Below are 23,928 nucleotides of genomic sequence, written 5' to 3'. Positions count from 1 at the left end.
TACTTGTTGACTCCGTATGTGCCTGTGTAAGCACAGCTCTAGGCCCCTAACTGTCCACCTGCCTACCTATCACCTACCTGCTGCGCACAGATGTGAAAGGCATCTACATGTGTGTATCTGTGTCCCTCTGCCACCTCCCTCCCATCGATCACGTGTACATACAAAACGCAGGACGCGTGGGTATTATCTACTGTGTGCATTTAACACCTGCCAGCCTTTCATTATTTAGCATCTGCCTGCGATGCGTATGGATAAAGTCCAGCACATACGCATATGTCTGTCCATTTAACCTTTCCTTTTTTGCTCTCGTCAATTGCTCCTCTCTAGATCAGTTTAAAACTGATTTATGTTCTTAAAATTTCTATAGTTGGGGTAAAAATGACATTTTTCCTATACGTGTGGGGGCTGGGACCCTACATCGGCAGCCTCTATGAGCTGCTAGAGGTGCTGCCTCCTCAGAGTCTGGCTCCCTGACACCGGGCGGGGGGCTCCCCGAGGCCCCTGGGAGCCCCAGGAACCTTGCCCTCTGGCCTCCTGGCTCTCTTCCTGATACAGACTCAGTTGCCAGCAGGGGTTTTTAAAGCATTAAAAATACGGGGGACTATGTGTTTAAGTTATTTAGAGCAACATTTTAATTTTCTTCTCAAAACAGCAACAGGGAAGGCTGGGGGATGGCTAGAGATGAGGGGAACATGTAAGTAGGTCAGTGAAGCAGTAACTTGCTAAGTAATATTCCGGCAGACTGAACAAGCTTGGAAGGGCCTGACCGACCACTGGGAGGAAGGCTGAGCTGGGGAGCAGAACCGGGTGTGAGCTGGAATGGGGCTGAGCTGGGTGATCACTCCGCTAGCTGCAGAGTGCAGGCCCGGCCAGGGGAAGACTCCAGCCTGGGGCTGGGCCTGCAGGGGCTGGGCCTCCCTGAGGCGGTCAGGGGCTCCCCGCCCCCTGCCACGCACCTGACCACCGAGTGTGTGCACACGACAAACTCGGGCTTGGAGTTCCACTGGTGGTAGGTGATGAAGTAGTGGGTCTGCAGCCAGATCCACTGCTGGCCTTTGGTCAGAAACCGGTAGCAACATGAGGTCCCTTTGCCAAACTGCATCACTGTTGGTAGAAAATGGTCCGCGCATCATGAACGTTAATATGAAAATAATCTTTTTCCAAAAGTTACTGTTAAAAATATAAGCTTTCAAAACCACGATGTCCAACATTGTTATTTCCCCAGCTGGCGCTGCCCCCAAGCGGCCATCAGGATAATGGAAGAGAGTGAACCATGGAGAAGCGATCACCTGCTTCCCAAATGCCAAGAGCTAAAAAATCCTCCAACAAGGGCAGGTGCAGACAGATTTTTCAAACTGGGGGTTTAATTAGAAACAGGCCCAGGGTTTCCTGGTGCTATCCTGCTCCGCGGGTGGCCCTGTCTTTGCAGCTGGGGAGCAGTGAGAGGGGCCTCTGCCTGGAGAAGGGGACCCCAAACAAACCTGATGGCCAGCATCCTCCGGCTGGAGTCTGCTGCCATCAGCCAGCGCTTCTTCCTCAGTCCACAGGGCCCTGCCACAGTCGGCACAGGGGCCTCCCACCCCGGCCCCCACTGCTGGGGCCTATGTGGGCCCCACGGCAAGGCTGCCGGTGGGCTTCTCAGGAGGCGTCCGGTGCAGAATGAGGGCTGTTGAGTGACTGGCCTTAGAGGACAGATCTGCACTGTGAGTCCCAGGAAGAAGAACCACTTGGGATTATTGCCTCAGTGCCTGCGATTTAGCACTTTTTATGGTTAAGGGAAGTCCTAACTAGGAAACTAGAACTACAAAGGGGCTGCTGACTTGGAGACTGATAGCTGCAGAGAAGGGAGGCCCAGCCCAGTAAGGGAGCGGCAGACGGAGCAAGCGTTTTGCCCAAGCCACAGGCGCTGAAGGCGGCTCAGCAGCCAAGCCTCTCGTGGCCTTTCTCCCCGAGAGTCGGAGGGAGGCAGCCGGGCTGGAAGGAGTCCTGCTCCTCCAGCTTCCTGTGCCCACCAGGCCTGGGGGCTCTGCTGATCCCCGCAGCCTGGCCGGGAGCCTGAGGGTCAGAAGCCTAGAAAACTCCTATTGATGCCACGTGGCTGCTCACGGCCCCCTCTGAGGAGCGAGGGGCAGAGCTTTAGAGCTCAGCCCTACACCTAACGGGGGTCCTGAGGAAACTCAAGCCTCCCCTTCCTGGAGCAGGCAGCAGAGAAGAGCAGGTTACGTGGGCACCACGGACAAGGCATCTGCCAAAGGGCAGCGCTAGAGTCGCCCATGGGTCTGGCCCACAGGTCAACGTTACCACAAATTTTCCCGTTCAAAGCAAGGACTTGGCACCAAAAACATGGCTTTAAACAGTTAATTTCTGAATTCTCCTGCTAAGTGAGAACCCAGGCGTGCTTGCCTCCCATACCTTTCCCAAGTGTTCTCCTTCTGTGGCAGAAACCTTCCTGACGCCCTCCCTCAGGGGGGTGAGGGACCCTCCTCCGAGCCCCCCAGGATCCTGAGTATATCCCCTCTGATGCCTCAACAACATCCTATTAAGTCGTCTATTTCTGCTTTTGCATCAGACCTTGCTCCTGCGGATCAGCAAGGAGAGACCGATCACCTTTGTGTCCTGGGCCCAGCTGAGTACCTGGCCCTTGGCTTGTGACCACTACATGTCTGCCGGGTAAAGAACAGTGATGTGAATTCAGCATTTTGTCTTTGAAATACTATATTTCATAATTTTAAAAAATGACCAGCACCCCTTACAGTTCTTAAGTAAGATTAAACAGCTTGAGCATCTGAGGGACACTGGGAAGGTGCTGGGGGCAGCCAGGCAGAGCAGAGTCCATCCCAGGAGAAAATGCGCACAGGGCAATGCAGACAAGGCCCCAGCACAGCCCTGGGCCACCCCGAGAAGCCGAGGGGTAAGCAGACTTCCCGGTGAGTCCCACGCCAGGCTGTGTGGACGGAGCTGGGAGCCCCGGGCGCCGGGCGGGGGGAGCAGTACTCACGGTGCTGGTGGCACCTGGCCAGCAGCTCCAGATCGTCGATGTGGTAGTAGTCATAGCCTGAGGTGCCCAGAACTTCAAAAGGCAGGTATCCTATGATCGGAGGGGCTCTGCCGAAGACAATGGGATACTTCATCAGAAAGGACTCACTTTGGTGGCCGCGCCTCGACGTGGAGGGTATAGTTTGCACATTTAAGGAGCAACATGGAGGCCTCGTTTCTCAAGAGCAGGGGCAGGAAAAAAGCTTTGCAGTGGGCGGGTGACACCCAGAGGCTGTGCTTTCCGAAGTTTTCTTTGGCATTTAGGTACTCAGTTCCCATAGCACAATCTGGCCCAAATCACAACAAACTTTATCACTACTAAATAATTAAAAACAGCTATAGATTGGGTCGGCCTAACTCCAAAGTGTAATAAAAAATTAGAGGGTGGGGAGGGGAGATTGCTAGTTCTTAAACTGAAAAATGCCACAAAAGAAGATTGGGCTAAAGAGACAAAAGGGTGTTGGAAGAAATAAGATGAGTTTCTCTCAGGACGGCTCCTGCCTCCTTGGGACCTGGGGAGGGTCCGGGGCTGTGGGGTGGGGGTGGGGTTGTATTCCACGGATGCCAGGGCCCAGGCGGCTGGCTCTCCTGCTGTGGTCTCACCCAGCACAGGCCCTCGCCTCACCCTGGGCTGGGAACACTTTTCCTTCTTGAGAGGACCAGGCCCACCCTCTTCTCCCGAGGCGGGCATGGCTCACACGAACAAACACGGACTAGAACCCAACCCAAATGTGTTTCTTTTCACAAACCTGTGATCCAGAAATAAAAATTTCCATTCCAAGCTATGCCTTGAAGTGAATTCCTCTAAAGGTTCGTCAACTATGCACATTTCCTGTGTTAGAAGGAAAAAAAGTGTTGCTCGGGGTGCCAGATGCTCGGGGTGCTGGGCTGTTCCACAAGGCCTGGGTGGCAGAAGTTAGAACTATTTAGAGCAACTCTGCATATTGTGTGGGACTGAGACTCACCATCGGTAGCTAATTTGGGTATCAGCTGATACTAAATTTATTTCACAAGCTGGGCAGAAATAACGAGGAGTCAAAATGTCACACACGGCCTTCCCATTAACTGGAAGTGTGGCAAACAGGTGGAAACTGGCTTTTCATCTGTATTTGAATGACTAATTTAACTCAGCGTTTATGCCATAGGTGGTAAAGCACTCAGATGAGAGGATACAGACAACCCTCAGCAGCCCGGGGTCGGGGTGGAGCTGCTGTGTAAGGCAGGCAGGCGCCCAGACTCTGCAGAAGCCCCGCCAAGGCGAGAGCACGGACACCTTCAAGCAGAGGGCGCCCGGGAACCGGAGGGGGGACGGCAGGGGGGCTGCCACACGTAAAGAAAGCAGACGCTTACAATCTTCAGTCTGGGACAACGGTCTTGTAAGTTTACTTTTCCCAGCAGTTAATTAAGCGTGAGTCGGTGGGACTCAACGTAATAGTCCCATCGGGCCAGCCCTCCCCCGGTACTTGCCTTTAAGAACTGCGGCGTTGCCAGGCGCACCGTAGCGATGAAGCAGACGTCCTTCCCCAGCGGCACCCTGCTCGGCCTCGAGAGGGTGCCCTCCCCGCCCGCCCAGGGCGGGCTCGGCGCTGCGAGGGAGGGACACGGGTCAGCCCCACGGCCGCAGGGGCGCCTGCCTGTCCTGCCCTCTCACTGCCCGCGGCTCCGTGCCCATTAGCTCATGTCATTCTCACAGTAACTGGGGAGTCGGTGCCACCGCTGTCCCCGCCCCATGGGAAACCGAGGCCCAGAAGGGGGAGGTAACTGCGCGAGGCCACGGAACTGGAATTCGAGTCGCCAACACCCTGCTCGCCTCTCACTTCACTTCCCTGCACCACTGCGACGACTGTGCTGGGGAAATATTCTGCAAAATGAGAAAACAGCCTCATCCCGCAGGAAGGGCCTGAAGGCTCCCTCCAGCCAGTGTTTCCAGGGTGAGCTCTGTAGTCCTTTGGTGTTTCCAATATCGATGGACCCAGGAAAATAACTGTCTTGGCACACGCTCTCCCGCCCCTGGGGGGGCACACCTGGCATCGAGGGCTTCTGCCCCGAAACACCTCCTTAGGGGCCCAGCCTGAGGCAGAGGCTCCTCAGGACAACAAGGAGATGGCTCAGGACTCAGGGTGATCTCAGAGGTACAGTGTCCACAACAAAGCTTGCTAGTCCTGCAGCTGGCACGGGTAACATCTGGTTCCTGTCTGATTTATTCTCACAAGTCTGGGAAGGTACGACTGTCCTCATTTTACAAGTGAGAAACGGTGCCCACAGAGGCCATGTGTACTAACCAGGACCACTCAGTGCCCAGGGTCTGATGACTCCAAGTTCCAGTACTAACAGGGATGGCTCCGGGCTCATCCCCTCAGGATGCTCAGACCAGCCCCAGGCCCCCTGAGGAGGCACCGCTGGCATTGGCTGCGTCTCTTGGTTGCTGCAGGACCCCCCCCCCCCCCCGGGCTGACTGCAGAGCCGCTCTCCCTCCTTGCACAGGGCAATCTGCCATTTTAGGTGGAGTTTGCTGGGTGGGTAAAGAATCTTGTTAAATACGAGAAAAGTCAGCTTACCTGGTGCACAAATTCTCACCAATTCCCTGGGATCTTTCACAGGGCTGCCCAGTCCCACCCAGAGCAGCTAATTCAGAAACTCAGGGGGAAGCCCATGCATTGCATTTTAAAAGCCACCAGATTTACCACCGTGCCCCAGGGTTGAGGATTACTACCCTAGGTAACCTAAGCGACCCCTTTCCTTTTAAAATGTAGTTGATTATATACTGAACATTTCTGAACTTGTAGACTAAAAGTTATGCCTTACAACCTGAGAATATATAAACATCAGCAAACGAAATGCATTCTAAGATGGTATCTGCAAGACTTTCTTTGGATTTTAGCTTTCCAGTAATTTATTTTATATGTTTATAGATTTCTAAGTGATTGAACAATGTAGCATTTTATCCACAGACATGAATAAATCCGTTTTACCAAACATGTTTCCAAAGATGACAGTAAAGATGTAAAGACAGGTCCCAAGAGAGTTTGCATCTGTTGTTAGTTGGCTTAGATCAGGGGTGGGGAACCTTTTTTCTGCCAAGGGCCATTTGGATATTTATAACATCATTTGGGGGCCATACAAAATTATCAACTTAAAAGTCAGCTATGAACAAAGCTCCTAGATTTATTGAATTTCAAGTCCCGCCTGCGGCTGCCTTGGCAGGGCCAGACCAAATGGTTTCTTGGGCTGTATATGGCCTGCGGGCTGGGTGTTCCCCACCCCGGCTTAGATCGTTGCAGATGAATGTGTAGGGTGAGCCAGGGAACTTATCAAGAGAAGAGAAAACAATTCCACGTAAGGGAAGGGTCGCCAGATATGAACAAACATCTGTGTAATGAAAAAAGGAAAGACGCTGAAAACTATCCCAGATGAGAAATTCCTCTCTGCTGGGATCTGAGAGACATCGCCAGCCAGCAACGACCTAATAAAATGCTGCCTACCGTTTAGAACAGCAGGGCCTTCCTCGCGAACTCCCAGGCCTGCCCAGGGCCTTAAGAGAAAGACTTAAATCTCTGAACTGCGCTGCGCGTTGTTTGCGTGATCCGTTCCCCTGTGCCCGTTTGGAAAGGGCCTTCCTCGCTGGTTTTCTGTGGGGAAGACTGGGGCAGGTGGTGTGGACCGGCAGCACCAGCCCGAAGGACTGCGAGGGGCAGGGATGCGGATCATAGCGAGTAAATGGATGTTCCACGGAGCTTCCTGCTGCCTGGCTGCCTCCCAGCATAGTTTTATCAGCCCTTTTATAATTCCTAAAGCTTTAAAGATGAAAATGCACCTCCCAAGGGAAGTTCTAGTTTTGCTTGCAGCTGGCACAGGAAAGCTAGATAGTTTACAGGGGGCCCCAGAACCCAGCAAACGCCTCTTCTAAACAAGCCTTTTCCCAAACCTGGAAGAGCTGAGGGCTTGATCAGAGGTGACAGTAAATCACGGATCAGAGTGAAAACACGGGCCAAGGTGCCTCTCTCTCAGCGTGAGCTCCTGCACGTTCCTCCTTGGGACTTCACAGTAATACTTAGCACTTAGAATAACTTCTCAGGGACTCCTTATCCCCAGGACGTTTAGAAACATTAATTAAAATTTAATTAGTTTCAACTTCAGTAATAGAAAAATATATCTAATTACAACTGGCTTCCTGAGCCTCTCAGAAGGACAAACCACTCAACACAGGTGCAGCCGTTTTATCAGATCTCTGGCCACACTCAGACTTCTTTCCTCTGCCCCGCAAACACACACACACACAGCGCCCATGATACAGAGAAAAGTGATTATTTCTTGCTCCATTTTCCCCTCCCTCCAAGTCATCTTCCTTAAAACTGATCATACTCTAGCCCAGAGCTAAAGTGATGGCCTGCCCCGTGCAGGACCTGGATCTGGTTCTCTGTCTGCAGCTCTCAGCAGGCCTCAGCACAGCAGGTGCTCAACAACTGCTTATGGAAAGACTCAAAAGAGATGACCTTCCGTCTCACATCCAAGCCACAGCCTAAGGGAAGAGACCTTCTGGTCTTTGTCAACACAGACCTCGAGACCCCAGGGCTTCCCTCCGCAGTCCAGCCTGGTGCTGGTGGGGGCTAGCTCTCCCTGGAGGGTCCCCTAGTGCTCAGGTTGGCTCACGGCCTTACTGATGCATCAACACTGGTCAGCAGGATGCCTGGGCGGGACCTGCTGCAAATCAACCCGCAGCCATCGCCAGTCTGTGGAAAGCGTGGGACTGCCCATCATGAACCTCCTGCTCGGAGAGAGGCAGGATGGGGCTCTGCTTTTGGTCTTTCTGTTCAAAGAGTCCATGGAGCCTCCAAGGTCCCTCTTTGCTCCTGAACCTTTCAGCATAGTCTCTAAATTCAGAGACCTTGAAAGAAATTTCCCTTCAGCTGGCATTCTTGGGATTCCAAAAATAAGATAGTCCAAGGTTGCCCAGGGAATTAGCATGACTTGGCTTTCCTGGCGCAGGCGTTTATTGGCTTCCAGGTCTTCCTGATGACACGGGTGAGCTCCACATCAGTCATAACAAGGAAATAAGGGTGCCTGTGGGGGCAGGGAGAGCTCAGGGGGTGTGAGAACGTGTTTCCCGTCGGGTGGGAAAGAGAGCAGGAGGAGCAGGGCTGGTGATAGTGAGCTGGGCTGCTAGCGAGGAGCCAGGCAAGGGGATGAACCGATGAACCGATGCCCTTCTGCTCAGGCGGTTCCGTCATCAGGCCCAGACCATGAGGTGTTCTGAGCAGAGATGCCTGCTTATGATAAATGACACACGACTCGCAACAGCCATAGGAAATACACAATAGTGCACCAGGAGAGTGACAAATAGCTTTCTTGGCACTTCTCCGAGCAAATGGAAAACAAAGCAAATAGGTTCTGGGAAGGCGTGAACCCACCCCCGAGGAAAAATCAGTTGTGCTACGCATCCAAAAGACTTGGCCCGGGGTGTTGGAACGCTGACGGGGTCCTGCTCTGCACACACGTGAGGAGTCACCTCCCACTGCGTAAGCTCAGGCTCCTGGCTCCTGCCTTCCTCTGCCCGCCAGGGTGTGGGTTCAGGGGGGAGCAGCACGGTCCTGCCTACCCTGGGGGCCAGTGCATGGCTTCCCTTCCTTTCTGCACTGCAGTGAGCACACGGAAGAGCTAAGTTGGAAAGAAGCCGAGAGCCATACCCGAAACCTGGGGGTTGCAATTTGCCAGATTGAAACACATACTCTCATGGGAAAATATGCCTTAAATTTCTTTTCCCCGGCACTCATTAATGAAAATGAGTAGTTTTGGGGGCCAGGAGATTGTAACGGCACTGACAGCATATCCACCAGACGATGGGCGTGGACAGGGCGCAATGATGTATATGTTTAGGAAAGTGAACTTCCTTAGGCCACTGTCCCCGAGCCCCATGTGGGTATCTTGTGCTCACTGTTACCACAATTATCGGACAACCCAGAGCAAAACTCCCCGCTGCTGGGCTGAAGCCGGCATTAAGATGGTTGATAACTGCACGGCCCTTCCTTCCTGTTCCTGGGCAGGACATCACCGGGTCCAACTTGTTCTTTAGCTTATCTTTTTTTTATTTTTAAAAAATATATCTTTATTGATTTCAGAGAGAGGAAAGGAGAGGGAGAGAGAGATAGAAACATCAATGATGAGAGAGTCATTGATCGAGCCCACAACCAGGCATGTGCCCTGACCGGGAATCGAACCTCGATTGCCTGGATCCTAGGCCGATGCTCAACCGCTGAGCCACGCCCGGCCGGGCTCTTTAGCTTATCTTAATTCCTCTGCATCTAGCCGGGCGGCACTGACCGCTGCGGGGGCAGGTGTGGCGCTCGCTGGTCAGGGCGGCGGGGACTCTGACTTGGACTTGCGGGCTGTGGGGCCCGCAGCAGAGATCAGACCAGCTGCCTTCCGGGGCGGGCTCCCAGCTCCACCGCCACCGAGGCCTGGCCAGCCTGCGATTTGTTCCCGTAACCGAGACACCTCAACGAACTCAGCTTAGGAAAGAAACCGAAAGAAAACAAGACCCCAAAGCCAGAAATGAGGCAACCCACAGACGCCCCATGGAGCATTCGCCTCGAGTGCCGCCAGCTGGAGGCCTCCACTCTGCGCTTCCCCTGGCTGTGAGGTTAGAGGCAGGGAGGAGAGATGAGGTCAGGGAAGCTCTTACGCCCTGCTCTGCGGTTTCTGGAAAGCACAGGGTGGACTGTTTGCTGGTGACCCATTTGGAACCACACCAGCGGCTTCCGAAACACTGCTCTCCGGATCTCAGCCAGGCACACACTTGCATCCAAGGCGGGGCGGGGCGGGGCGGGGGCAGGGAGAGGCTGGTCTTCCTTGGGGCGCGGGCTGGGGAAAGGCCCCATGGGCTCCCCTCTAACTGGAGAAGTAAAAAGATGTGCATTTGTTCAAAAGCATCAAAAAAATCTGTGATGTGACAAGCGAGCCCTGGATAAAGTAATTTTGTTTTAACTCTATTCTGGAAACAGTGTTTGGAGCAGAGGCACCCAGGGGCTGCCCTGGCCCCAGCGGCCGGCCAGGCCCGAGAGCCGGCTTCTTTTGGAAGAGGAGCCGTGTGGTTCTGTATTCCAGCCACTCCTTTACGAAGCTTCTCCTGGGCTGCCTTAGACACTGTCCTAAAATGAAACAATTCTAACAGAGCTACTTTCTTGTCCCATTTGCTGACACACATTTCTTCACATTTATTAAAAATCCCCATAAAGATGTGACATCTTGTCCCCTTACCCCTAGGTCCCTACCCAACACCTGTGGCAAATGAAGTCCTAAGAGGCCATGCCGTCAGGGAAATCCCATTTTCCTCAAGTATTCGGGCCACGGTCGCTGTGCCTGCACAGCCCGAGTGGGTGAGGGGCGACGAGGGGAGCTAAAGGGTAGGTGGCATGGTTGGCTGGCAATCTGGAAATGTCTAGTTAGAGTCCAGTCTTGTTAACAAGGGCGAAGGTGCTGTGCCTGTCTCCTCCGCCGGCCTCCTGAGGGGCCTATTCCCAGCCGTCACAGAGCCCGCTGAGCCCGAGCCATCGCCTGGTCAGCAGGAAAGCAGCTGGGGCTCGTCCACGTGATTTAAGGGTCACCAAACACCCTCCCTGGCTCAGTCTTGCGCTCTTTTCTCTACCCCAAAGCCTCTACATTTCACTTTGGGCCTTTCAGTTTAAGGTCTGAGAACTATAAATGTGGATTTTAGTGGCATCCAGGCCTCTATCGGCCTTGGGATGATCAGATGAGCTCTGGGCTGGGAAGACACTGTGTCAGGAATAGTCCTGCAGGGGTGCCCCTGAGTGAGGGGCCTGGGAAAGGACATCAGGGAGCACCGGAGGGGGGTGGGGTGCAGAATGGGGAGTGAATGAGGCCAAGGGTGGACATTCCTGACCACACGGCAGCTCAGGAGGCCTTCCAGTGTGGACCATCCACAAGGCGCTGGACGTTAGACAGGCTCCAGTTTACCTAGCACTGACCAGTGTGGATTTAATCTTTACTTTGTATTTAAGGCCAAGGAAGTGGTGGGAGTGCTCGTGGAAGCTGCCACTTCGTCCCTGGAATGTGCTTTGCAGTCAGACAGCTCTGTTATCAGCTCCCGAGGAAGAGCATGAGCTGGATGCTTGTGTCTGAATCCTGGCTCTGCCCCAGCACTGTGTATCCAGGGCCAAGTCCTCCAAGCCTCTGTGCAGGTCAACCTGTTTTGCTAGGTGCTAATCTATGGGCCAGGCTCGGGCTGCATGGACCCAGGAAGGGGTGCACTGAGCCCACAGATTAGAGGAAAGGCTGCCGTCCTTGCCATGGCATTATTTATGTAAGTGAGCGCCTCCTACCTTCTTGACAGGCATCAAGTCAGAATGCGTCAGGCAGTGCTCTGTGAACTAAACAGCCCTATCGGAAGGAAAGATTCCTCACGGTAATGGACCAAATTAGGGTCCCCTACATAGTTCTTTGAGGTGTGAGCAGGTCTTCTATTAAAGTAAAACTGATGCTCATGGTTATTTTTCTTCTACACTTTACATACTGTTTTTATTTATTTTTAATTTTTTGAGCAGCCATATTCTGCACTGTTGGAAAATATATAAAAGTTATAGAATTTCTTTTTTAAAAATTTATCTTTTTGTTGAAAGTATTACAGATGTCCCCCCCCCCCACTGTTTTTAAACCCGTGCCATGCCTGGGACTCAGGGAAGTTACATGGGTGGCTTGTGTGGCAGCCAGGTTTTCTAGTTTCTGTATTTGGTCCTTTGAAGTCTGGGGCTGTGCTGACCCCAGAGGGACTGCCCCCTCAGGGTCAGCCAATTCCAGGGTACCATTCACATGTAAATCAACCGACACACAGCCTACACCCCACCACCTCCACTGTCTGGTTCTCACACTCTGGGCCACTGTCCCCTTGCCCTAATCACTCCAGGGCCAGACAGCTGGGGTGGCCCCTGCAGCACAGAGCCCTGGAATTATGCGCACATGCCCATCCTATGCCTGGTGACCTGCCTCGCCTGTCTTTTCCAGGGGAAACCACAGGAGAGGCTCTTGTGCATGCTTTCTCCTGCCCCTCCATGTGTGGCCCTGCGTGAGGGGCCCTGCCTGCTGTATCTGGGCAGGCAAACATTTTCCTTCAGGACAGTCACTGCCATGTCTGCGTGTCTGATTGTATTTGATTTAAATCAAACCTCAGATATCCTTAAAACAGCTTGGTGTGTGGGTGCCCGAGACCGGATGTGCATAGCTGTGGACATCAGGCCCCAATACCAGGGCAGGGCAGGCCTGTGCTGTGCACCTGTATTTAATTTCAACATGGAGTGTGGGAGCAGCGAAGCACTGGTTGAGCACGAGTTCAGGGTTAGAATGGGTATTGTGTGGGCCCCACCCTCACTTCCTTACACATCTGTCTCCTCTGCTGGGAAGATGGGACAGCCCAACAGTGCCGCCTCCCAAGGCTCTTGAGCGGGTCCAGTGAGATGGTCAAGGCAAAGGCTAAGTTCAGGGTCCAGGAAAGAATCCCCCTAAGATGAGCTATATTTTTAAACCAATTGTTCAAAATTTATTGAAAAGTAAACCAACAAAATCAAATTTGGGTTATTTCCTATGTTATGTCAAACCATAGTCTACAGGTTAAAAACCATAGTCTATAGGTCAAAACCATAGTCTACAGGTCAAAAACCATAATCTACAGGTCAAAACCATAGTCTATTTGTCAAAAACCATAGTCTACAGGTCAAAAACCATAGTCTATAGGTCAAACCATAGTCTACAGGTCAAAAACCATAGTCTGTAGGTCAAAACCCATAGTCTATAGGTCAAAACCATAGTCTATAGGTCAAAAGCCATAGTCTACAGGTCAAAAATCAGAGTCTGTAGGTCAAAACCCATAGTCTACAGGTCAAAAACCATAGTCTATAGGTCAAAAACCATAATCTACAGGTCAAAACCATAGTCCATATGTCAAAACCCATAGTCTACAGGTCAAAAACCATAGTCTGTAGGTCAAAACCCATAGTCTATAGGTCAAAAACCATAGTCTACAGGTCAAAAAACATAGTCTATAGGTCAAACCATAGTCTATAGTCAAAGACCATAGTCCACATGTCAAAAACCATAGTCTATACATCAAAAACCATAGTCTATAGGTAAAAAACCATAGTCTATAGGTTGAAAACCATAATGTACAGGGCAAAACCATAGTCTATAAGTCAAAAACCATAGTCTACAGGTCAAAACCCATAGTCTATAGGTCAAAAATGGTTGGTGGCTGGTGATTTCATAGGCTTCCCTCTTTGCTCTTCACCTGTCTCTCTGATGCTTTTTCCTATCTATTGTAATCCAAGTCAGAATTACATTTCATGTTTTCCATGATTACACTGGGAGACTCTTTTTTTTTTTTTTAATTCTCACCCGAGGATATTTTTTCCATTACTTTTCAGAGACAGTGGAAGAGAGAGAGAGAGAGAGCACTGATGTGAGAGACACATCAGTGGGTTGCCTCCCACATGTGTCCTTGACCAGGACCGGGAATTGAGCCTGCAACCCAGATAGTGCCCTTGTCTGGAATGGAACCCTGGGCCCTTCAGTCCACGGGCCGGCGCTCTAACCACTGAGAAAACTGGCCAGGGCTGGGAGATTCTTTTCCCAAGAAAGCCCCTGTTAACTTTGGTGTGTCAACAGGCCCGGGAAAGTCACTCTTCACCCCACTTTTAAATTCCCACTTACAGTGCTGTGTGTTTATAGCAGTAATGGTTTCTAAAAATAGGACCAGAGGCATGGAAGCATGGAACAGACTGCCAGGCTGAAGGGAGGGTGTGGGGGAGGCGGGAGGAGATTAACCAAAGAACATATGTGCATATATGCACAGCCCATGGACACAGACAATAGTGTGGGGAGGGCCTGGGGGCAGGATGGAGGGGCAATGGGGGGGCACTGGGGGACACCTGTAATAGAGTCAACAACAAAAAATCGCACATCATTTCCACACATTCTTTCAGGCAAACAAACACTATCTCACCCTGAAGTGGAAATAAAGCCTTGCTAGTTAATAAGTCCCTGCAGTCTGTCGAAGCCGGCCTGCTTCCTCAGACCCCTGAGATGTGACAAACAGCAGGAAGGTTCAGTGACTCAGGGGCGTCATGATGAGAGTCGTGGGAATGGAAATTTACAAAGGACACAACTGCTGCTCACCAGCCAATCATAGGTTGGTTCTTTTATTAAGAGCCTGCACAGTTGCCACGGGGACACACGTGGGAGCAGCATCCCATAATTTGCACAGTCCTGGCACTCTGGGGGCTGGGGCCTTTCCCTTCTTTGCACACAGCTACTTGGGATACACTGCTCTCTCAGCAGCTGGCATTATGGCCACAGCACATGCTTTAATGAAATTCCAAACCACTGCTTATTTTCATTCAAGGATAAAGCTGTCGGAAGGAGTGCCATAGGCAAGGCGAATGCCATGGAAATTCCTGTGGAATGGCATCAGTGTTCCAATAGGGTGGTGCTTCTCAAGTCCATGGCCCTACGTCAGATCCCCAAGCTTCTTTCCAACCACACAATCCCCGCCCCACCCTCAGATCTCCTGAACTGGAATCTTTAGACAACACCTGAGAGCCTACATTCCCACAAGCTGCCTCACCCCACGACTTACCACACCAGGGCTCGTATCATGGGGTTTTCTATGAGGTGCCTCTCAGGTCACTCTCTTTATCTGAGCCCAATGAGCTACTGTTTCCTTATTGGTCTGGTTCATTCATTCTACACTCATCTCCGGAGGTTTGGCGGAGCCCTTCAGATGGGTCAGGTTTGCATGGTCAGGCCTTGGCTTCATCTGCTTTGCCTAGATTTAGGGGCCCGCTACCATCACTTCCAACCACCTGGGCACGCTGAGCCCTCGATGGGCAGGTTCCCAAAAGGGCCCAAGTCGGCCATGGAACCATCATCCAGGCAAAGCGTTCAACACTGGGCCTGGAAATCACTCTGGCAGGATGGAGCTGCTTAGCATCTAGTTAGTCTTTTAAACAAAGCATGTGTGCTTTATGCAAATAACACAACAGAGGACCCTCTAAGGCTGAAGGAAAAACCTTGGTTAGCTTCAGCATAGGACCCGATGCCATTGCTTTGGGGGGTTCTCATTGAAACTCTTGGACGACTTTGACTGAAGTCATTGAACTCAACAGTGGACCCCAGCTTGGACAACAGAAACCAAACAGCACAAGTCAGCATGCCACCAACTCCTCCTGCCTTCACCTGCCCCACCTCTCATTTCCAAGGCTCATCTTTCTGTATTTGTTTTCCTTTGGTATTTTTTCCTGCTCTCTTTCCACTACTCTCTGTCAACACTTCCTTCTAGTTACCTGTCTCTGCTGTTTTATGAAATGCCAGATCTTTCAAAGTTATTTGTTTTGCATTGAGTTTTGAGGAGCAGAACAAACAAAAGGCTGATGGGCCTGTGCGGGCCCCGCAATGGGCTGTGGGCTGGCACGTGCGTCTCTGAGTTTCTGGCATCAGGTTTGCATTCCCATTTTTCCAGGGTTTTAGTCCGGTTTAGGGATGCGGCCACAGCTTGGGCAGTTGTTTCCCTAAAGGACAGCTTTACCACTGGACTTGGCAGTTCACCCCGTTAGATTGCAGGCCACTTACTGTGCATTAAGGGCTGGAGTGAGCACAGGCCTGTGGACCACAGGTATTAAAATACGCACATGGCAGTGCTGTGAAAAGGGAGATGAAAACGCAGAAAGCGCGGTCACGGACTGTCATCCAGGAAGCCCCGTCCGCCCGTGTAGGCCCAGCTGTTCCCTACTAACTGGAAGTTGTTTCTCACAGAACTATTCCCCCAGCCTGCATGTAAGTAAACAACAATGTACATTTCGGTGGGACTCTGCGCACTGGCAGAATCAGAGGTGGGAGTGTGTTCCCCTCGAAAGGGAAATAACATTTACAAGCACAAAAAACACATCTTGGGGACATGAAAATCCAGATGCAAACGTGAAAAGCAGACTCTCGGGCCTCCCGCCTCCCTGCTCCTTACGCCTGGGTGCACATCCGCGTGATAAAATCACACGCGCGATGACGCGACAATTTAGGCTTACCGTTGTCGCAGGAGTGAAAATTTCCTACAAATTTTATGTATTCATACGTTGGAAACTCCTTTGGGTTCAAGCTGCCCCTGAGAAGATGGCAATAAAACTCTAAATCGTTGTCGGCTGGATCATTCAAGGAAAAAGAAAGGAAAGAGCATGAGTGTCACACGCTGCAGGCTAAACAAGCCTCGTCTGCGTGAAACACGCAGGGTTTAGTCTACACGCGGTGAGAATATCCCTCATTAGCCCCCCGCCCCTGCTTCGTTTACAGATGCTTTGCATCCCATACTTGGACCCAGTTAGCCTCCGCTGGCTCGCAGGTGCCTGTGGTGGGCATGTGGGCACCGATTACCCCCAGTTCTCGTCACACGGTGTATTAAGATACACCTGCGCACACAGAGATGCTCCACTTAATTTAATCTTTCCTTTGCTTTGAAGCAGAATCAGAGAGCAACAGGACACGTTATTCATGGAACATGGACCAAGGCTGAACAAGCACAAGGCAGCCTTGCCACCTCCACCGCTGTGTCTGCTTCATCGAGGGACACGTGGTTCACACGTGGTCCTCTAGCCAGGTCAGCAATTTTGACAAAAACTTAGAAATTCCATGAAAACTGACAATGTATATAAATAATCCAATGACAGTTTTGGGAGAAGAGAATTTGAATTGTTGACCTAATTATTCGGTTTTCAATTGGTTACTTGGTCTCATGCAAATCTAGCATGATACTGTCCTCCAAATAAGCAGCTTGTTAACTGACTTTTGCACTGTTTACACTAAAAGACTCTTATGTGAAAAGAAGAAATCTCTTGCGTTACATGCAAAACAAATCATTATTCTTAAGCTCTATGCTTTCAAATTTTCCACATAAAAGTTAAATGTCTCATATATTCCAAACTCCAGTTTTAGCTTTAAACTTAAAATATACCTCTGAGGATCTTGGAAATGTCCTGAGTCACAAGGAAAATTATTCTTAAAATTAGTCTTCCCTTCTTAGTTTATTCTAACCTCCTTTCAAAAGTAAAATTCTTATCTTTATATCTGGTAGAACCGGTGAAGTCAAACTTACATTTTAAGTATCCTGGGGAGGGGGAACCCGTCACAAGCACATGGGAAGAGAGGATCTTATAAACTTCTGAATGTTCTTGTTCTGGAAGGAAATTTAACAAATTCTGATCCATGACATCCGACTGAAAAATGAAATAAAGAACAAAGGTATACACTCAGTGGAGATGGGAAACTGAAACAAAAGCAAAACCTAAACATTCAGGACGATTCAGAACTGGTTTGGAAGGCCTTTAATCCATCACTGTGATTTTGAATTGTAATCTAGAAGGCTTTACTTGCTTAAACGCATATGTGCTGCTCCGATGGGCCCAAGGAGGAAGGAAGAGCTAAGTCAGTCAGCACGCAGGGTCCTCCTCGTGCTCGAGGAGCCCTTCGCCCAGACTCCCGCGTTCCAGCCAGAGCGGTGCAGGCGGCCCCGAGCCCCAGCACAAGGCCGGTCACTGGCTGAAGGGCTCTGAAAGCACATGGGGTTGCTTTTCTGACCTTTACGCCTGTTTACTTCTTAAAGGTCTCTAGTGGAAGGAACTGCACGCTCTTCTGAGTGCCTGCGAGCTGCGGACACAAATAAATACATCGAGCCTGGACAGCCCTCTCCGGCAGAGCTGCCCATGCTAGCCACATGGCCACTGAGGCCCGCGTGGGGCTGGCGTGGCTGCAGGCTGGGTGTTTAATTCCAATACCTGACCGGGAGTGGAAGCAGCCACACGTGGCTGGTGTCCCCGTACTGGACAGTGCAGGTGGGATTCCTAGCGGGGAGCGAGAACCGGGGGGTCGCTTCCCTGGGCTTCCTCAGCAAGCTCACTCCCTCTTGCAGCTTCAAACAGGATCCGTGTACACTCTTACCTGTGTACATCTGGGCAACTCTCTGCTGCGTCCTGCCCTAACCTCCCAAGTGCCACTCAGGTCCCCCGGGGACCAGATGCACGCAGACCCCTAACATCATCATTCTTCTGCGCCCAGGCCCTCTCCTCCTGTGTCTCTGGCCCCACACGTGGTATTGCCGGCCAGCCGCTCGCCCGCACCAGACACCAGGTGGCATCCTTTGTTTCTTCCCCTCCCAACCTGTGTTCACACCCGGACAATGTCCAGGCCCTGTGAGCCTTTCTTCCCTCACGTTTTCTCAGGTCCACTCACTTCTCCATGTCTAAGGCCTCTACGCTCGCCCAGACCACCAGCACCTCTCACCTGGGGAAAGAGCTGGCCACGCCGTCGACCCACCCCAACATCTGTCCCTGCCCAGTTTGTTCTCCAGAGCGAGCCTGGTAGGAGACCAAGCCACCACCGGCTTAAAACCACCCGTGGGCTCCCGATTGCTCCTGGGACGAAGCGTAACCATCTCCACTCACTTTAAGGCTCCCACAACCTGCCATCCACCTGCTCCGTTCCAGTACCTCTCCTGCCAGCACTCCTTCCTCTTCTCCCATTTGTCCGCTTTGCTCCTGTCTGGACCTTCCCCAGCCTGTGCCCTCTGGCTAGAACGTCCTGCACCCTCTCCTCTTGTTCAGCTAACTCCCGTGCCTCCTGCGGGTCCCTGCTTTGACATAATGTCCTCGGAGGACTCAGGACAGCCCTCCCCCAGCATCTGCCCTCCCCCTGGCTTCTTGGCTCTGCCCCCTCTGCCGCACTTGTCAGGCGAGCCTGTAACTGCCGGACGGGAAGGCCTGGGAGGGACCGGCCCTCCTCGTGGCAATGCAGTGAGAGCTGAGAGGGGGGCTTTGAAGACCGGCCCTGCCCCCTCCGGGCTGCACTTTGCTCAGCTAGAGGCGGAGGGGAAACGCGCTGGCTCTGGTGAGCTGCTAACGGCACACTCGGCGAATGCTGGGCCGATTACGTCCTGAACGACCACTTACGCAAAGGCTCATTAGTGTTGATAGGTGCCCTGCAGAGGGAGCTCCGGGAGGGCGGGGCCCGTCTGCCTCCATCTCCCCTCTGTCACCCACATCCTGACCTCAAACGGTGCTTGGCTTTCGGTAAAAGGTGTTGGTGCGTGGCTGACAGGGAGGCCGGGCAAGCGCTGTGATGGAGGTAGAGGCAGGTGCCAGAGAACACTGTGCACGCTGGGCCGAATCCAAACTGAAGGGCAGGAGTCTTCCAGGGCACAGCTCCCATAGGGGAGGGCTGTGGGCAGAGTCTGGGGGACAAGACTGTCTGCCAGGCAGCTAGGGAGCTCTGGGTCGGGGCGCAGCAGGCACAGAAGCATGGAGGGGGGAGTGGTGCAGCACTGCAGGGAGGGGGGAGGGGGGAAGGCTGCACAGGAGAGGAGGGCCAGGGTACAGAAGGCCTCCGAGGGGTTGGGGGCAATCCTGTGCACTGGGGGCCACTGAGGGACCTGCAGGAAGCCAGGGCGGGACTGTGCTTATATATATATATATTTTTTTTTTGAAAAAAATATACCTTTATTGATTTCAGAGAGAGGAAAGGAGAGGGAGAGAGAGAGCTAGAAACATCAATGATGATAGAGTCATTGATCGGCTGCCTCCTGCACACCCCCAACTGGGGATCAAGCCTGCAACCCGGGCATGTGCCCTGACCAGGAGGAATCACACCCCAATCGCCTGGATCCTAGGTCAATGCTCAACCGCTGAGCCACACCGGCTGGGCCTGTGCTTATATTTTAAAGAGACCCTCTAGCAGTCTGAAGAGGAAGGGAGCACAGGAACCAGGCTAGAGATGGTCAGAGTCTGCAAAGGCACAGGGAGGGGGGACAGAGGAAGAGGCAGGCCGCCACGTGCCGGCCACTGCCTTAGGCACTGGGAGGACACACAGCCAAGCAGGCAAGTCCCCCCTCCTGCAGCCAGCATTGGAGGGGGTGTGAGGCAGGTGGACACTGCTTGATGGCTGACAGAGGACAGGAGGAGTGAGAAGAGGGACTCCAGTGACTCCCGGGCTCATAGCTTGGGTGCTCCTGTTTTGATCTCTATGGACGACGACTGCCAACCCCTTCACTAGCTGTGCTATATTGTCTCACTTGGGCTTTCTCCAAGTTCCTTCAGATGTTCCTGACTTTATTTTAGGCCCATTCCTTCTAGCTTTTCAGATGACTAATGCTCACAGATGACAGTCACATTTCTTCTTAAAGACTAAGTCACCCCAGGGTCTTCTCTTCAAGGGCCAGTCGGAACCTGACGGTCGGTAGGGCAGAGAGCAGGCTGGCGATCGCCCTGGCAGATCAGAGGGCTGTGGGGGACCTCGGGGGACAGGTTCTGCCCAGAATGAAGGGACACTGAATGGAGGTGGGGGAGGCAGGCAGTGGGGTGGGGGTGGAGGAGTGTGAGTTACTACGAGGAAAGGGCTCGCAGCAAGCTCTTTATATGTATTTGCTCTTATGTTACTATTATGCCATTTCCATGCGCTGAAAACCAACACATAATGATAATTTGAAAATTTAAACTCTAGTGCTTACAGGAGAGTAAATTATATCTGCAATTGAATTGTCCCTTGGATGAGCTGAGCTCTGTCTATTAAAATAATAGCAATTATGGAGACAAGGGAGGGGATGTGCTGTTTGCAGCCACCTCCGCGGCTGAGCGCATTCCTGGGAACTGTTTCCCTGTCGGGCAGGGAAGGTCTCTGTCCCAACTTACTGATATGTCTGTGGCTACTTTATCAACAATCGGTCCCTTTTCTGAGTGTCACTCAAAATGCTTTTCCTAAATTGCAAATTGCACATCTACTATGTTTTCTCTTCAGGCACTTTGAGGCCTGGGGACCATCTGCAAGTGCTGGGGAGGCAGGAAGCAGGCTCCCTTCTCCCTGTGACCCGGCAGCACGTCCGCTGCACCAGGCAGAGCCTGGCAAGCAGCACACAGACGCGGCTGGCGGAGGGAAGCTCCTCCCTGCACTCGGTCCCCGGAGCTGAGGTCCCCTAGCTAAACACCCCCTGCCCAGGGGACCAGGTGTGGGCTCCGCTTATCCCGAGTGCAGGGTTTAGTCCCCTGCTACCTGCAGAATTATTCAAAGAGGCCAGTCTCACCCCTGTGGGGACTAGGGGGCCCTCACCCTCTCATTACTACACAGCCTGCCCCCCACAGCCCCTGCTGGGCCACCCTGTCCCGGACTGCAGCCCGCGGGGCCCTGTGCCTCCTCCACCCCCAACCCCATTCACTGACGGTCCTCTAATCCTACGCTACACGAGTACATGTTACTAATGAGCAGCTGTTGATCTCAGCAGTGCCTGGTGTGTGTGTTCAGCTGTCCCTGGGACCTTGATAGAGAACTAGTGCTGAGAACATGGAAAAAATGCTTACTAAGAAAACAAGGAAACAATGACCTTAAAAGTCAGGAAAACGGTCACCTGTCGGTGGAAGGTGGGGTATGGTGGGGAAGGAGCAGCCAGGAGTGCCGACGGTCCTGCCACGAGCTGGGGCATGACCTCGGTGAGAGCTAGATGGGTGTTCATGCTCATTTATCATTAATTTAAAAAATGAACGGATGTTTTATTACAGAAGTATGTTTCTGTATGTGTGATATGGAAAACGAAAAAAAATCTACCTGGTGGCCTGGACTTGAACCTGAGATCAACTCAGGGCCGTAGCCACACCTGCAGGGGCCCCTTCTAGACTGAGCCCTCCCACCCACAACTCTGCCCAGACCTGGAGCCACCTGTCACAAATGACCTGGCCCGGCCGGGCGTGGCTCAGCGGCTGAGCGTCAACCTAGGATCCAGGTGATTGGGGTTCGATTCCTGGTCAGGGCACATGCCCGGGTTGCGGGCTCGACCAATGACTCTCTCATCATTGATGTTTCTATCTCTCTCTCCCTCTACCTTCCTCTCTCTGAAACCAATAAAGATATATTTAAAAAAAAAATTAAAAAAAGAAAAAGAAATAAAAACAAATGACCTGGATCAGATGGGTTCTTCCAGCAGGTGAGGGCAGGGTGGAAAGGGATTCGTGGCCTTGGCCTTGCTACCGCATTTCACAGTCGAATCAGCCAGGGGCTCCGTGTTTCCTTCTCGACAACCTCCTCTCCCAGCAGTGACCCGGCCACAGGGACTTGGCCCCATATTTCTCTTTGATCTGCATGTCTCTCTGGAGCTTTCACTTGGGGCACCAGCATTGCATGAAAGCATGTTGTGATCTGTAGATTCCTCCAACTTTATAATCACGTGCACCTTAGGCTACTTTCTTTCTCGCCTGACGCACGCCCGGCCCAGCCAGGCCGTCTGCAGTCTCTCCCGTTCCTGCAGCCCCGCGGACAGACCCCTCCCTGGGTTCAGTGAGCATTCGGGCACATGGGTGCTGTGCTCAGTGCTGAGGACAGGGTTTCTGCCTTATGAGCTCAGCGTGGTCAAGCTCATTAGGCAGGCAGCACATTCATTAACACACCAGAAAAGCAAGCTGGGAAGTTAAACTAAAAACAAAAAGAAAAACAAAAAGTCCAACAGGAAATGCAGGCAATGCCGACTCTGGCTTGTTTCATTTGCCTGGGCCCCACTCTTTCCCCATTCTGTGCAAGGCACTGACCCTCACCCCTGGGTCTTCCCTGAAGGTCTTCACACCCGGGCTCCTTTTAGCCCCGGGTCTCCACCAGCCTGCCCCTACCTTGTCCGTTTTTCTTCCCCGACTACCTGTGCTCATTCCAGACGGTGAAACGCACTGGTGTCCCACCATGGAAAAATTTGGCTATATCTTCAAATCATTTTCTGCCTTGAGCTATTTTTTCTTCCTTTTTCTATTACACTGGAAAAGAAAGTTCTAGAATGTTTCGCCAGGAAATTTCTGTACAAAAGTCTATCAGGGGACCTTTTGCCATGTCCGAGTTTCCAGCAGTAGGAAGGAGACGGTGTGCTGGCAGCCTCACCCCGGCAACAAAAAAGGAATTCTTGTTGCTCTTAAACCCCCAACCCCGGTCACCGGCGGTCCTCTAATCCTAGGCCACACGAGGGCAGTGGGACCCGGCCCCTGGCACGCCAGCCTACGCTGCGGTGGGGCCCATGGCTTCCCGTGGCCCTGCTCACGCTGTGTCCCCGCCTCCCCTCAATGGCCAGATCGTCCATGAAGGCTGACCACTGCCCTCAATCCATCATTCTCTCCCTTCCTAACCACCCACTCTACCCCGAGAACACTCAACTTCCCTCTGCTTTATATGGAATTCTGAGTAGTGGTTGAGCACCAAGGTCCAGAGTCAAAGTCCCAGAGTTCAAATCCCAGCCCCACCGCTTGCTGGCTGTGGGGCCTTAGCCGCTCTGTGCCCCGGTTTCCTCACCTCCTACTCAACCGGCTAAGTGCTGATTAGCACCAGGGAAGTGTCCATTTTAATCGCCGTGGTCCACCCACTAGCAAATGATGCAAGTGAATGCTAAGCAGAAAGGAGAAAGAAAATCCAGTCTTGGTGAAAACTGGATAATGCAAGCTAGAAGTAAACAGAAGTTAAACGTGGGGATTGTCCAGCCTGGGCTCGCCTCCGCGGGGAGCCTGAGGGTGGCTCGGTCGAAACGCAGACACTGAGCACTGACCAGTTAGAGTCAGGGTCATTTCTGGCCCTTCCAGAGTTAGAAAATAATGACAAAGTTGGTCCTAAATTGCTTCATAATTTCAAATCAGAAGAATTCCTGATTTATTTTTTAAGTCCCTTCTGCCATATGTAGCAACTGGGTCATCAGGTACTTAGGAGAGCAGAAAGCAGCCCAGCGCGGATCCTGTTCACTCAGGCAGCTGCGCCCCAGCGCCCACGCCCTGGCGTCGAGGTGGCGACATCTGCTGTCAACACTGCCCCATGGGCCCAACCCTGTCCTTTCACAAAACGCAAACC

The 23,928-nt window shown here is 52.2% G+C and overlaps 1 protein-coding gene across 1 annotated transcript in view; it reads right to left on the bottom strand.

The window, feature by feature from the left end:
- Positions 1-23,928, bottom strand: part of NPAS2 (neuronal PAS domain protein 2) — a 140,135-nt gene that overhangs the window by 22,754 nt on the left and 93,453 nt on the right. Inside the window, exons 6-11 of the mRNA XM_081155769.1 lie at positions 17,177-17,297; positions 16,116-16,229; positions 4,504-4,622; positions 3,786-3,868; positions 2,999-3,105; positions 957-1,104 (exon numbers count right to left, since the gene is read on the bottom strand). Of these exons, the coding sequence (XP_081011895.1) occupies positions 957-1,104; positions 2,999-3,105; positions 3,786-3,868; positions 4,504-4,622; positions 16,116-16,229; positions 17,177-17,297 (692 nt within the window). The remainder of the gene's footprint in view (positions 1-956; positions 1,105-2,998; positions 3,106-3,785; positions 3,869-4,503; positions 4,623-16,115; positions 16,230-17,176; positions 17,298-23,928) is intronic.

The sequence above is a fragment of the Miniopterus schreibersii genome (genome assembly GCF_964146895.1).
Source record: "Miniopterus schreibersii genome assembly, chromosome: 13".
NCBI classification, from domain to species: domain Eukaryota; kingdom Metazoa; phylum Chordata; class Mammalia; order Chiroptera; family Miniopteridae; genus Miniopterus; species Miniopterus schreibersii.
The sequence above is the reverse complement of the archived record's forward strand: the minus strand, read 5'-3'. Positions and strand labels throughout refer to the sequence as shown.